Below are 14,157 nucleotides of genomic sequence, written 5' to 3'. Positions count from 1 at the left end.
AAATATACTTTAATACTTTACTGAAGACAAATTTCTGAACAAACACAGCGAAGTATGGGGGAGTATTAACTGCTAATGCACATTAATTCATCTATGGTTACATAGGAATCAGTGAGAAGTGGTGATGAATCAGCTTCTTGAATAAGTACTCCATTTCTCAGTGGAATATTTGAATCATGACCCAAATTCAGTGCAAGAAGGGGGTGGCATATGAAATTATATTCTGGCTAAGTCTTTAATAGCTGCTTGTGGCAAATTGTCTTTTGGCTCATCTTGTTCCTAATTGAGCAAAAAATCTTCTTTGAAACTTTAAGTTTTTTGAACTAAAGTCCAGCTTCATTGTAAAAATCAGTTATAGAGGCTAATTTACATCTCAGTTCCTGGCAGGTTGATGTAAGACATCAAATCAGAAATGACTTTTAAAAAAACTGACAACACAATGCATTAAATATTTCCTTCACAGCTTAAGATGAATGTCTTTCTAAATAGAAAATTCATGTTTGCACGTTTACCTGTCAGTGTTTTTTAACTGTTTTTATAGTTGAGCGTAACTGATGTGACCAGTGTATAACAATTTTGCGACGCTCAAACCGTGGTGTCATAAAAGAGGAAATGTGAAATAGGAGGAAAAAAATAATCAGAAAAAAATGTTAACATAACTTGAAAAAGCTAATCGTATCTTAATGGTACTAAAATGTACAAACGTGAAACATAAACAAAAGTTTGCTGCAAAGGCATACTACTGAAAAATACAACAAAGTAGCTCGTAAAAGCTTAGACTCGAGTGATATTATGGAAGAAAAACAGATATTTTAATGAGTTTTTTTTATTTAAATAAACTTTATTTATTATAATAAACAACAATACAATTGTACTGTGAACAAAACTCAGGAAGATAACAATAATTTACCAGGGGGAGCATAAAATAAAGCAAGAAGATAAGAAAACGACAATCAATATAAATATGTATAAAGGAAATAGTACAAATTGTGACATGTGTGCCAGATGTCACAGTGCATTAACATAAAAGATAATTCAAAATTCCAAGTTGATTACAAGCCCGTATTGTTGATTCTGCCTTTTCGATTAGTGGAGGATTGAATTGTTGATAAATAACGTTTAAGTTCGATCAAAAGAACTAACAAATTTGTTTTTTTCTTCAAAAATTTGCATTTATGTAGATGAAATTTAGCCTTAATAATTAGTAAATTGATAAGGAGACTCTTTACTTTCATTCTTCCATTTTGTTGAACTCCAAATGAGACATTTTCCCAATATAACAGATATTTTAAATGAGTATTGAGCAGTAACGATTTCCAATGGGTTGCGTCATTAAGCTGCGACACGACGGACAGCAAAGACGCAATTTTTAAGAGACTATTTGTTTACTGTCATGGCGTCGGTTGATTTCCGAGGTAGGCTTATTTCTGTGTTGCTATGTGGAACGCGTTAGCTGGTTTATTTAAGATTTAAAGATTGTAATTAACAGAGTCTAATGTGAAACGAATGGAATAAAGCTTAAATTTAGAGTTGGTGTGTTTTAAAGGCTTTTAGTAACGCTGTAAGGTAACGTTAGCATGCCGGCTAGCTTTGATAGCTCCGGTGTTCTTATATTATATGGTTTCAGACTTCATTTCTTTTACAGTGTATTAATTGTTTTTTGGGTTTTTTTTGTTGCTCTTAAGTATTCAGCTTCTTTAGCTTATTATTTCTGTTATATTCGTGTGTCAAATGGCAGGGAATTAAAATGAGGTGTTTATTGCCAGTCGTATCTATAAACAAATCCCAGGTTTTTAGATGGTGTTGGATTGTAGATAAATAGAAAATTCATATTACGTTTTGCTTGCACACAATACGTTTACATGTCAGTATTTTTGAACTGTTTTAAAACTATGGTGTGATGAGGGGAAAGTTGAAATAGAACAAAAGAGCACAGCTATACATATATTTTTGCAAACAGAATAAAGATATTAAATATCACAATGTGTGTTTTAGAGCTTCCGTCCTGATTGACAGGTGTAAAGTAGAACCAGTGCTAAAAAAAAAATTTTTTTTTTTTTTTTTTTTACCACCAATTAGAAGCCAGTTTCAGTATTGTGTTAGTGTACAATTTATGGAACATCACTATAACAAAACTGTCTGTTAAAACATTTTCAAAATTTTTAAAACTGGAGAAGTGTGAAATGTAACAATACTGCCTGTTGATGACTTGCCAATGAAGCCTGTTTCCATGGTAACTTTGCAGACAACCTCCTGGGCATATCGTGGGTGGACAGCGGCTGGGTGCCGATTCTCAATCCCGGGAATGTTCTGGACTACTTCTCCGAGAGGAGCAACCCGTTCTATGACCGAACCTGCAACAACGAGATTGTGAAGATGCAGCGGCTCACTTTGGAGCACCTCAAGTAAGTTTATGATATTTTATGACTACGCTTTTTTTTGTGTGTGTTGATTTTTTTCTTCTTCTTAGATGTGCCAAAAGTATTAACGTAAACTGAAATCGATGCACAGAATTAGAACTGGATGTAATACAGAAACTCCAAATCTCTAAGGTTTCCTGGGTCCTTCTTATTAACTCAAAGTGTTTAGCTTCCTCCCATATTAACTCTGCTACTTTCTCTCTCTCTTTTTTTTTTTTTACTTTTTAAGTTTTACATTATGAAGGAAAATGTTTAACGGCTTTAAAACTGTAACCTCTACAACCTTGGTAGTTCTACCCTAACCCTAACCTTGTAATTTGCGCATCCCTAATCACTGTGCGGCTTATCGATCATCTGATTTTATTTCTGAATACCGGCTATAGCCACATGTAAAAACAAAAAACAAACAAAACATGAAGTTTGTCCTCAAAGTGAGGATGATACTGAAAGCTGTTTTCCCTCCATGTTGTTTTTATTTCCAGTCAGATGGTGGGAGTGGAGTACATTCTTCTTCATGCTCAGGAACCAATCCTCTACATCATCCGTAAGCAGCAGCGGCAGTCTCCAACACAAGGTGAGTGGAGCAACACACCACACCGCTGCTGCGTTGTAGCCAGTGCATGAACTTTATATTTGAAACATTGGTAATAAGATTTTTCCATCCTGCCCCATGTAAAAAATCTCCGTCTAACATTTTCTAGTGATTCCTTTGGCTGACTACTACATCATAGCGGGAGTGGTGTATCAGGCTCCAGACCTGGGGACGGTTATCAGCTCCAGAGTGGTAAGTCTGGTTAATTATAGCTGCTCTTAGTCTTTTGGTGTGTTAAGATGCTGGATTTATTTTTAAGCTTTTGTCCTCTATGTATTTATTTTGTGCTGGTTTAGCTTTCTGCAGTCCATGGAATCCAGTCGGCTTTCGACGAGGCCATGTCGTACTGCCGCTATCACCCCTCCAAAGGATACTGGTGGCACTTCAAGGATCAGGAGGAGAGAGGTTGGATCTTTTTTTTAACTTAATTTATGTTCCCAACCTGTGGTTGGTTGATAATTACTGAAACATACAGCCCTTTGTGAAAGTAGTCATGGCACTAGAGATGCACCGATCCAAGATTAATATCTGTATCAATATCCGTATCGGTCCCAATATTGGGGGGAAAAAAACCTCAATATCAGGTATGGATGACAACGTGCCCGATCTGTAAGGCCGGATCTATTCAGTCTAATTCTATGCTTTGTGCTGTGAGCGACGTCATGCTTTATTATTTAATTTACTGTACATCATATTTAGAATTCCTAATTGTACTTTCTGAACTATTTGAAAGAAAGTTTGTTTCAGTTTATTTATTACATTTTTGATGAAGGTAGTGAGCCTATTGTTTTTGTCAGTTTCCGTTTATTTATTTATTTTACATGGACTGTTCTACTCCTAGTCGCACTGACTGAATAAATTAAAGTTGTGATGTTTTTACATGTTTGACCAAGCTTAGTGGAGCTGTTGGTGGATTTAAATGTGATGCACTGTATTTTAGGAAATAAAATTGAAATTCAGTACTTTTATATCTGTGTAAAAAATAAATAAATAAATAAAACAAACAAACAAAAATAAGTTTTAAGTAAATGTATTGAATTGGTATCGACTGATACTAAATTTCAGATATCTTTATCCGTAGTGGAAGTGAAAAAAGTGGATCAGTGCATTCCAAGATACCACTCTTTTATTTACATTTTTTGTTTACATTTTGCCATGTTATAACCACCAACTTCAGTGGATCTTATTGGGATTTGACGACTTGAGGAAGCTTTCAGCCTGCCTGAGTCAACACTTCATAAAGTGACCTTTTTTAGTAACTATATCTCCAGGCGTTTTGGTTTGTCTCTGCCAATTTCGTACATGTCGAGACTGAAATGTGGGCGTGTTACTCTTCAAAGGTTTGCTCCATCTATGTCAAATTGGATGGAGAGTGTCTGTAAATATCCACTTTCAAGCCTAATTCCAGACTTTGACTGGGCTGTTTTTAGTAAAATAGCATAAATTCAGAAAATTTGAATGGGTATGAATACCTTTTTGCAAAGCCCTGTATGTGTCGGAACTATTCAACAATGCAAATCCAAAGACATTTCCCACATTGCTTTCTAGGTTTGCCGTCCTTCTCAAAGGTTTCATAACTAACTTTGTCGCTTGTTGCAGAGAAAACAAAGCCTAAATCCAAGAAGAAAGAGGAGCCCAGTTCTCTGTTTCAGAGGCATCGCGTTGACACACTACTTCTGGACCTCAGATCAAAGTTCCCACCAACTTTTTACCAGGTACCTCTAGTATGTCTACATGATTATTCATACTAGAGTTTTTATTGAAACCAAACATCTCGCAAATGATTGCCGATGTGTTTTCTGTCTCTGATTTCAGCCCAAGCCTGGCGACAAACCAATTCCAGGTATCATATTATATCGACATAAAATTTTGAATCTGAAAATGTGTACGTTTAGATGAATCCTTCATATTAATCCCAATTAATCAACCACAACCTATGTTTCAGTCGAGGTAAAGAAGGAGCCTGAACCTCCCGCAGAAGCTGTGAAACAAGAGGAGCGGGAGCCGGCCACCAAGTCGTCGGCGCCGGCTCCGCCGAGCAAACCGCCGCCTGAGAAGAGGGCGAGGCTGCAGTAACGGGGAAACGGAGCAACATTGTATTCCACTTCCTTAACTGGGAGAACAGCTGCCCTCTGGGAGTCGTTGTGCTTCGCACCCCCACCCCTCCAAAAAATGCAGCCTTGTCTAAAGTAAAAATATATATATATATTTTTTTAACTGAACTGACACAAAAGGACGTCCCATATCTTCTTTGTAGACGTAGAGGAGGAGCTTAGAGCTGAGTGCGTTTCAGGGCAGCTGGACTGAAAACATGGCCGACCCGGGTTACGTCAGTAGGATCTCTAATGTGGATTTTTTTGTTTGTTTTGTTTGACGATACGCAAAGGTCAGCATTAGTGCCAGCTGACTTTTTAATGTCGGCACACTTTTTTGTTGTTGTTGTATTGATTTCAAAGGACGGTTTCAAAGCCTGCTTTGCAAGAGATGTCATTACGTTGACAGTGAAGCAAAAACCAAGGTGCTCACTTCCAGCTGTTTCTAAAAAAAAATATCCACCACACTTACTTTATTTTGTGATCAAATTATTGAGTTGATGTATATATTTGTTTCTTCATTTGATAACTTTTGACGAGTTGTAGTTTCCTATTACCTTAAACACACCAAAACACTTTACTGCTACCTTGTCAACTGCATGCTACTCTTTTTCAGACTAAAAGTTGCTTATGGGTAAAGCATACAGGGGTTTGAGGATAAATGGTTTTCTTGATGTGCTTAGTAGAACCCTGTTAAGTTTGCTGATGAAATGTTCAAAACTGGGTTGGTTTGTAACCACATCGATGTTTTACAGCCGTACCAGAATCAGAAGGGTTCAATATGCTTTTAAATCACAGTGAAAATGCAGGATAAATCCAGATAATTGGACAACATCCTTCCATCCAATCTTCGATTTTGATTAATTGTTTTACTCCGACCCGCTCCTCTGGAGAACATTTTTTTTATATTTTTGTGTGACGAGAAAAATAAACCTTTCAACGAAAATATGTTGTGTTAGGATAGTTTTAGCACCCATCAAAAAAGTTTTAATTAAAAAAATAAATAAATAAATCAACGCTACGTCTCTATCGTTCCATTGAGCCTTTCTGCTGTCTGCCTTCAGCAATAGCAATTAAGATTTAAATACGTTGTTTTAAAACATTGCTAGACATAAAAATGGAGCATTATTACTAGAAAGATAGATATTGGAAAAATAAATATCGTAAGAAATGTACATATTTTCTTGATTATTTTCCATCTTCCCATTATTTTTCCTGTAACGCTCATAGATGTAGAAGAACAGAAGTCACACGAGTGTCAACGGCGTCCATATTGTGAGTGGCATTGTTTTAAGGTTTGTAGGTCACGAGCTCTAGAGGCTTAATGATGAAAATACAACGGACAAAAGACTGGACACGTCATCACTGTATTTTTTAATAAGCAGGTCTAAATAATGATAAAACATTTATTATATTTCTATAGTAATAAATGTATTAATAGACATTTATTATATATAATAAAAAAATCCATTATCATACAATAATTTATAGTACAGTCATATATTATAATGAATAATATTAACTACATATTAGTTAATATATATAGTTAACTGTAATTTCAGTATTGCTATATGTTAAGCTACTACTAAATGAATAGAAATTTGAACACGAAGATGTAATATATGGTGACGTTATTTTACATCTACCCTTAAATAAAACTTAGTTGAAAAATCCGAAATGAATGTTTTAAATCTTAGAAACTAAATTTGAATTTACTAACATATTTTTGTATATTTCCAGGGGTGAATTAGGAGATGCTGACGTGGATTTTACGCGCACCGTGTTTCATACGGATCCCTCGAGCTTATTTTGAACAGCGGACTTCTTTGAATTTTTCTACTTATAAAATTATCATATATTAATTTGCGTTATATATGATTAATCAATATAAAACACAATTAATAGTAATGCTTCTTTTATTCTAAAAACACCGTTCCCAAGTAGACTTCTATTGGATTTTTAAAATGAATTTGCCACTTACAACATGGCGGACGCGCTGACGTGTCGTCCCAGGTTCGGTTCGACGAACGTCTTCCTCTCCTATTTCTCTCTTGATAGCGCTCCCAAATGTGCTTCCACGGCGCCTGCGCACGGAGGCGCACGAAGAAGAGCCTTTCCCTGCAGGGCGTGGAGGACCGAAACAGTGCCCCAGCTGGCCGGACCGGGCTAGCGTCAGAGAAGATGGCTGCAGAGGGGATTTTTCAGGCCACTGGCTGAAAACAGAGCGCCGTTTGTCATGTTGAGCGACGAGTAGCCAGCGTGTCAGCCCGGTTGTTCCGTAGGTCGGTTCCGCCCGGATTATTCGGAGGGAGGGGATCGAACAACATGGGGTCGCAGACTCTCCAGATCCTGAGGCAGGGGGTCTGGGCTTCAGTCACGGGCGGATGGTACTACGACCCCGATCAGAACACGTTCGTCAACGCTTTGCATCTCTACATCTGGCTGTTTCTGCTATGTTTCCCCTTCACGCTGTACATGGTGAGTGGTTCTGTATGACTCCATACTTTAATTTCAGTCTCAGTTTTAGGTTGTTGTTGTTTTGTTTTTTTTTCTGGTACCGTTTTAGAGCGCAAGTTACCGAGCTAAAGTGTCCGTTAGGTTAGCCGTTAAAGGATCCCCACGGTCTGTGGGCAAAGACAATGTAACCTTTATACCAGTTTCACGTCGCGGCACAAACATAAACTGTACTCAGATTGTTCCTGTAAAAAAAATAACCCGACCAGTTTATTATCACTTGGTACCTGGGAATGCCGTGAGCGATCCCGCAAAAAAAAACTAGGAAAAAAAAAAACTAGATTAGGTCAGGAGAAGCTCTGTTGTTGAAAATTCAGTGTTGAAAGACGATTTAAAAAACAAAACAAAACAAAAAAACAAAACAGTTGATTAATCAATTACCGGCTGTAATCATTGAATTTATCCCCCGCACCTTGTTTGTTTTCCTTTGTAGTGGTTTGGTTTCTGGTCAGTTTCAGAAGCAGCCAGCTGTTAACTGCAGGAGGGCAGCTGATGGCCACAATAATAAAGCCTTTATAAACAAATGCAGTTGTTATTACAGTAACATTATTACACGGGGGAATTTTTGGGGGGGAAATATTTAGCCTTTAGTTATAACTCCACATTTAATCTGTGGGGTTATTTAAAAAAAATCCTATTTTAGGGATTAGTTATCATTCAAAGTCCCTTGTGGCACAATTTAAATCAGTTAAAAATAATGTAACTGAAACACTTTTTTTTTAAAATGCTTTTTTTAAAAAGTACTTTTTAGTTTGTTTGTTTTTTATAGTTTTTTTAGTTTTATTTTTTAATTTCTGACTTTGTTTACAGGAGTATCTCCAAAGTTTGCGGCATGTTTCCATAACAACTAGGGTTACAGGATAAATCGGCCGGCCGATAAATTGGCACCGATTTCCTTAATTGTGTTAGATTACCAGCCTTTAAAAAATCTCAAATGTCAATTTCAATTATGGGGATACTTGGTTTTTTTTATTTTATTTATGTATTTTTGTAGCCGAATATGGAGACAAAGTTGCTAAGTTGTCGTGGGGTGACGATTGTTATCTCCGCGCGTGCAGACATGACCTAGTGGACGGGACTGTCAGTCAAAACCTCTCTGACTGAGGTTTTGACTGACCTCAAAACTGAGGTTTTGAGGTCAGTCAAAACCACTGGTTTTCTGGCGTTTTCCAAGCTTTGATCAGATCCGTTTCGCATGCAAGCATCACCCAACTATTAGACGCTATGAAGCTTCCATCCAATTGTTTTGGGACCAATGTCAAGGACAGAAAAAAAAGCATCCCACCAGCACAAACGTAAACACGTGGAGTTTAGCTGTGTATAGACTTTAACTGAAACCGTGTTCTTATATTGTGGGAGACTGGGAATGGGGTTTTGGTATGAAAATAAAGATAAAACACAATAAAACACCTCCTTTCCAGTGTACGGTGGAGGATCTATAATGCTGTTATAATGAGACTTTGATGGGCCGGACACCAAATCGGATATCTTTCATGGATGTCTATGTCAGAAAATAGCACTCTAGGTAGACTTGATCTAAAACACAGACTGTTAAGTCTGGCAGAGGATGTGTGATGCTGTGGGCTTGTTTTTCTTCCAAATTTCCTGGCAGCCTTGTCAGAGTGCACGAGATCATAATGTCTTTGAAAAACCAGAAGATTTTGGATATAAATATGCTGAACTCTGCGAGTAAAATCTAAATGAGTCATCGTGAATTTTGATCCAAATCACTTGGTTCAACAGACGCAATATCTGGAGGATATATCTTGTTATTTGTTTTTGTTTCATTTTGTTTTTACCTAGGTGAGTAAATGCACTCATCATGAGGTTATTCTGCAGCAATAAAAGGAGATCACTCGCTTCAAGATCTCAAACTCAGACACAAATAAAGAATTGGATTTTCTAATGCAGATGTGTAACAAAAACTAAGAGGTCATGTGGATAAATGATTATTTAAAAAAAATACTAATCTGTATCTCCACCCAGAGGTCAGAGAGGTCAGAGAGTGATTTACTGACCCCTAAGGCTGGTTTGCAGTTTCAGTTCTATTCCTGGAGTGGAAATGTGTTGGTCAGCGCTGTGTTTTATATAGTCCTGCTGTTGTTTGTGTTGACTTGAAAATGAATGCAGGAAGAGGGTCTCGAAGAGCCAGAGACGGCAGCTGGCGGTCAGGCAACTTTTAGGGAATGTGGGTCACTTTCCGCGCTGCAAAAAAAAAAGAAAAAAAAAAAGGGACTTTTTTTCAAAGTCAATCACATACAATGATGTTTTAAAGACATTTCCGGTTCCCATGGTACCTGACTGAAACAGTTGTTGATATGTAGTCCAGCTGTTACGGTGAGCTGTCGGTCATGACTCCACACCTGAGGCCCCGCACCCAACACTACAAGAGGGCAAAACGTTTGTAACTGAAGAAAAAAAAAATCCTTGAATCTCAAAATTTGTTTTGAAAAGTTTTGTTCTTTCAGTTACAATACAGTTTCAAATCCTTATTTTCAGTTTCATTTTCTTCAGTTTCAAATCTTTTTTTTTCTTCTTTTTTTAAAATTCCGAACAGACTATATGGCCCCAATTTAGCTCCATATTCACAGCACTACCTGTACTAATGTATGTGAACTACGAGTAAACAGCTGACTGCTGTTTACTCGTAGCTCTGGCTATCTGGAGTCTGGAGCTGAAATAAATAAACAAAAAATTAAAAAGTGTTAATTGGTTTCTGCTTTTGTTTCATAGATAATTTAAACCTCGACTAGGGAGAAGTCTGTTCAGCTGTTCTAATAATTTTAGGCATACACAATAAATCGGCATTGGCCAATGTTAGTCTTTTTCTATGTTAAAAAAAAGACTAACAGTTCTTGTCAATTCTTTATTGATATGAATCAATAAAGGGAATCTTTATTGATTCCCTTTGGGATCAATAAAGTACTTTTAAATTTGTCCGTATTTTTCGGACTATAAGCCGCTACCTTTTTCCCCACGCTTTGAACCATGCGGCTTACAGCCCGGTGCGGCTTTTCTGTGGCTTTTTCTTCAACCACCAGGGGGCTCTTTAGCAGGAAGTGGAAACCATGGTTCGGAGTTGGAGACGGATTAAGGACGCAGCCCTCGGCTTCGTCCTTATGGAAAACCGAGAGCGGCGGAGATACCAGCGGCTTATATATATATACGTTTCCAGTTGTTGTTGTTTTTTCTATTTGTAGGTGAGGCTTATAATATGGTGCGCTCTACAGTCCGGAAAATACGGTAGATATCGGTCCAATAATTACGTAAATAAATAACGTTTTTCCAGAGCAGTATTGTACCAAGATGACTTTTCACGAGACTGACTTGGGAAAACAGTGTCTTCAGTCAGAGGCTTCTTCAGATTCGCTGTAACACAGACCGCTACAAGAGATCTTTCCTGACAAGATCTTTTCCAGCCATCACCATTTACAATAACTCTCTAGAGAACCTGAATTAATATGAGTTAAAACAACATTTAATTTCCCTTTGGGATCAATAAAGTACTTTTAAATTTGAACTGAATTTGTGTTTGTGGGACTTTAATTGCTGCGACACAGTCACAGCCACAGTTACCTAAAAAAGAGGTAATAATTAGTTCTTATCGTCACTTTTATCGTTATCACAATAGTACCGCAATATATTGTGATAAAACTTTAAGTCCATATCGTCCACCCTTATTATTGTCATATATTAACTTTTTATTCACTTACATTTTATCATTTCTTTCTTCTTTTTTTTTTGTGGGATTATTTCTCACGTTTTATGCTAAAACGCGAAGCATTTTCTTCCTGTAAACCACTTTGAATTACTTTACCGTGATCTCTGCCAGCAACGCACCTTACACGGCTGAACTTCCTCTCCCTTCTCCCGCCTTTAGGCCCTGCCGCCAACGATGGTTATAGTCGGAATCTACTGCGGCGTGATTGCCGCCATATTCCTGCTGCTAAAGATCGTAAACTACCGCCTCCACCATGCCCTGGACGAGGGCGAGGTCGTGGAGCACCAGGCCAAGGAGAACCAGAGCCGCAGAGGGGGAACGCAGGGCGCTAACGATGGCAGCGTCACCCGTCGAGAGGACAGCAACGGCCCGGGGTGAGCTGACCGGTCCCGATACGAGAAACCGGATGAGTAAGAGCGTGGCGCGGTCATGCTTCCTTATCGACTATAGCAGAGGGTCACGTGGAGCAGGGGATGGCTGAGGTCATTAGTCTACTACTAGACAGTGAGACGACTGGAGCAGAAGCGCTGAGTCAGGCGTTAGCCGCAGTTTTATATGTCAGGATTTTTATGTTAATCCTAGGGAGTTCCATACAAACGGAAAGATCAATAAGAACACAGAAAAATTGATAAATAGGAAAAAAAATATGAAACCGTGCTGTCAGATTAGGATGCATTCACGTGTAACAGAGGTGGGTGGAGTAGCCAAAAAATTGAACTCATTTAAGATCAGCAGCATGTTTTTATTTAAGTAAAAGTTTTAAAAAAAAGGTAGGAAGTAAGAATAAAAAAGTAGGTCGTATAATGTTATTCAAGTAACTGTAACTGATCAAAATATGAATCATTTGGTATTTTAAAAATTGCATCATCCACCAAAACATAACGTTGTGTGGAAATCTTTGTACTTTAAAGACCAAAATGAAAATAACATTATAACAATCAGGCAAAAAAAGAAAAGAAAAAGAAAATAACAACACATTTCCAAATTAATTTATTCAATACAAAACTTATTAAACTTTAACAAATACTACAAGTGTGTGTCTGAGGAGTTATTAAAGGGACAGTAACTTAATGTGGTGGCAGCAGCATCATGCTGTGGGAATGCAGCTAAGTACAGGAGAGTATGGAAATAAAACAATAGCCTAGACCTGAGGCATCTAGGCAATGACTAAAACGTAGGAGCCACTGTGCAGATCACAGCATGTTTATGTGTTAAAATGGCCTACTCAAAGCCTAGACTAAAGTAGAAATGAAAATTGGTGACAAGACATGAACATTGATGCCCTATCTAACTTTTTTTTTCTTAAAAAATAGGGAAGAATTTCAGTCAGTAGATGAGCAAAGCTGGTAGAGGCGTACATTAAAGGACTTGCTGGTGCAGCAAAATATTATTCTACAAATTATTCGCACAGGTAGATACATTTGCACTCCACACATTTCTACGGAGCCCTCTAGGGGACATGGAGGATTTTTTTTTCTCTTACGTTCCCTTGCAGATTATGCCGCAGTTTATGTGTAATTGAATACTGTATCTCTGTCTTATTAGGTTCTGTTTTGTCTTTGTCTGTTGCATGAAGTACATTAAAGTTAATTTTTTTACGCTGCAAAATGTGAAGCTGTGATGGCACCAAAATGTTTTTTTTGGGGGGGGGTTTGCAAAATATTGATAAATCCACACAATGTTTATTCCAATCGTATTAGTAAGTGGCATAACTGCGAATAGTTCTGAGTGTATAAATACTTTTCCAGGACAATGTATGGACTTTGTTCTTTTCCGAAACTTGTGAAAGTGCTAATGAAGTCTTTAATGACATGTTTATAGAGAGGCTCGGCGTTAACCTATCATTCTGAACACTTGGTTTTATCGCTAGTTTTTACTTTCTTTTTTTGAATTATTATTGAGGTGCTCATTTCTCACTCTGGTGGAAATAAAAGGCAGCCGGTTAGGTTTTTGGTGCCCAGGAGTTGCAGAAATGACTCATGTTCACATTCCCAAGGGGAGCGCTTGTAGGACGCAGGGGAAAAGCAACGGGATGCATGACGGTCCTCGACCGCAGGGACAGTTGCAGTTGCAGCTTTGCCCGCAACATCTGCAGCAACATTCCAGGTCGTTTTCAGTTTAGCTACCAACAAGAGCTCCTGCCTGTTTTGCACTATTTTTGTCACTTTGTTTGAGTTTTATTTATTTTTCTGGTTTGACCTGGTATGGAAACTTTTTTTTATTTATTTATTTTATTTTATTTTTGGCATATGGAAATGATTTACATCCTTTGAGGGATTTTCTGTTTCAACATACCAGCTGGTTAAGTAAGCATGTCTGGGCTAAATATAAACCTGGAGAAAATCTGCATGAATGTATTTCCCTCCCCTGCCCTTTTTTTTATCATCAAGTTTCATAATCCAAAGAAAACTTCCAGTATGGAGCTCTGATTATTGTGAAGGACACAAAAATAAAATGTTGAGAATAATTTTGGGGCCTCCACGAAAGTGTCTTCAATTTGTGTTTCGCAAAGGGACCCTGGCGGGGGCATAGAGATGGCAGATTTCATCCGACAAGAGACTCCGCCCGTGGACTGCAGTTCAAGAAATTCTTATATTGGGATGGAATCTAATCAGGTAAACAAACCAGCTGATCCCTTGCATATGTGACTATCAAAAAGATCAGTTTGACTTTGAGACACAAAGTTAATGGCTTGAGATTTGACTTGGACTCTTGGTTTGAGACTTGAACCTTTGTCACTTTTAATTGAGCGTAAGGAGTGAAGAGAAGCCATCTTGTGAGTTACGAGCCACAACTGTTTCCCAATTTTACTTTCTC

At 37.8% G+C, this 14,157-nt stretch overlaps 2 protein-coding genes across 4 annotated transcripts in view; both read left to right on the top strand.

Moving 5' to 3' along the window:
* The first annotated feature begins 1,310 nt into the window (after positions 1-1,310).
* On the top strand, positions 1,311-6,051 carry med6 (mediator complex subunit 6). The gene is made up of 8 exons (XM_028000882.1): positions 1,311-1,415; positions 2,246-2,405; positions 2,903-2,994; positions 3,122-3,204; positions 3,309-3,417; positions 4,612-4,727; positions 4,828-4,855; positions 4,958-6,051. The coding sequence occupies exons 1-8, from the start codon at positions 1,394-1,396 to the stop codon at positions 5,086-5,088; spliced, it is 741 nt and encodes a 246-aa protein (XP_027856683.1). The 5' UTR covers positions 1,311-1,393; the 3' UTR covers positions 5,089-6,051.
* A 1,094-nt stretch (positions 6,052-7,145) lies between these two features.
* Positions 7,146-14,157, top strand: part of pcnx1 (pecanex 1) — a 41,437-nt gene continuing 34,425 nt past the window's right edge. Inside the window, exons 1-3 of one of the 3 annotated variants that reach the window (XM_028000551.1) lie at positions 7,146-7,583; positions 11,500-11,714; positions 13,853-13,955. In XM_028000551.1, coding sequence (XP_027856352.1) covers positions 7,431-7,583; positions 11,500-11,714; positions 13,853-13,955 — 471 coding nt within the window. In that variant the 5' untranslated portion in view covers positions 7,146-7,430. Of the gene's footprint in view, positions 7,584-11,499; positions 11,715-13,852; positions 13,956-14,157 lie in introns of those variants that run through there. The other 2 variants (XM_028000552.1, XM_028000553.1) reach the window with 2 other exon arrangements.

This window comes from Xiphophorus couchianus, chromosome 19 (assembly GCF_001444195.1).
Source record: "Xiphophorus couchianus chromosome 19, X_couchianus-1.0, whole genome shotgun sequence".
Taxonomy (NCBI): Eukaryota; Metazoa; Chordata; class Actinopteri; order Cyprinodontiformes; family Poeciliidae; genus Xiphophorus; species Xiphophorus couchianus.
This window is presented reverse-complemented; position numbering and strand designations above follow the sequence as displayed.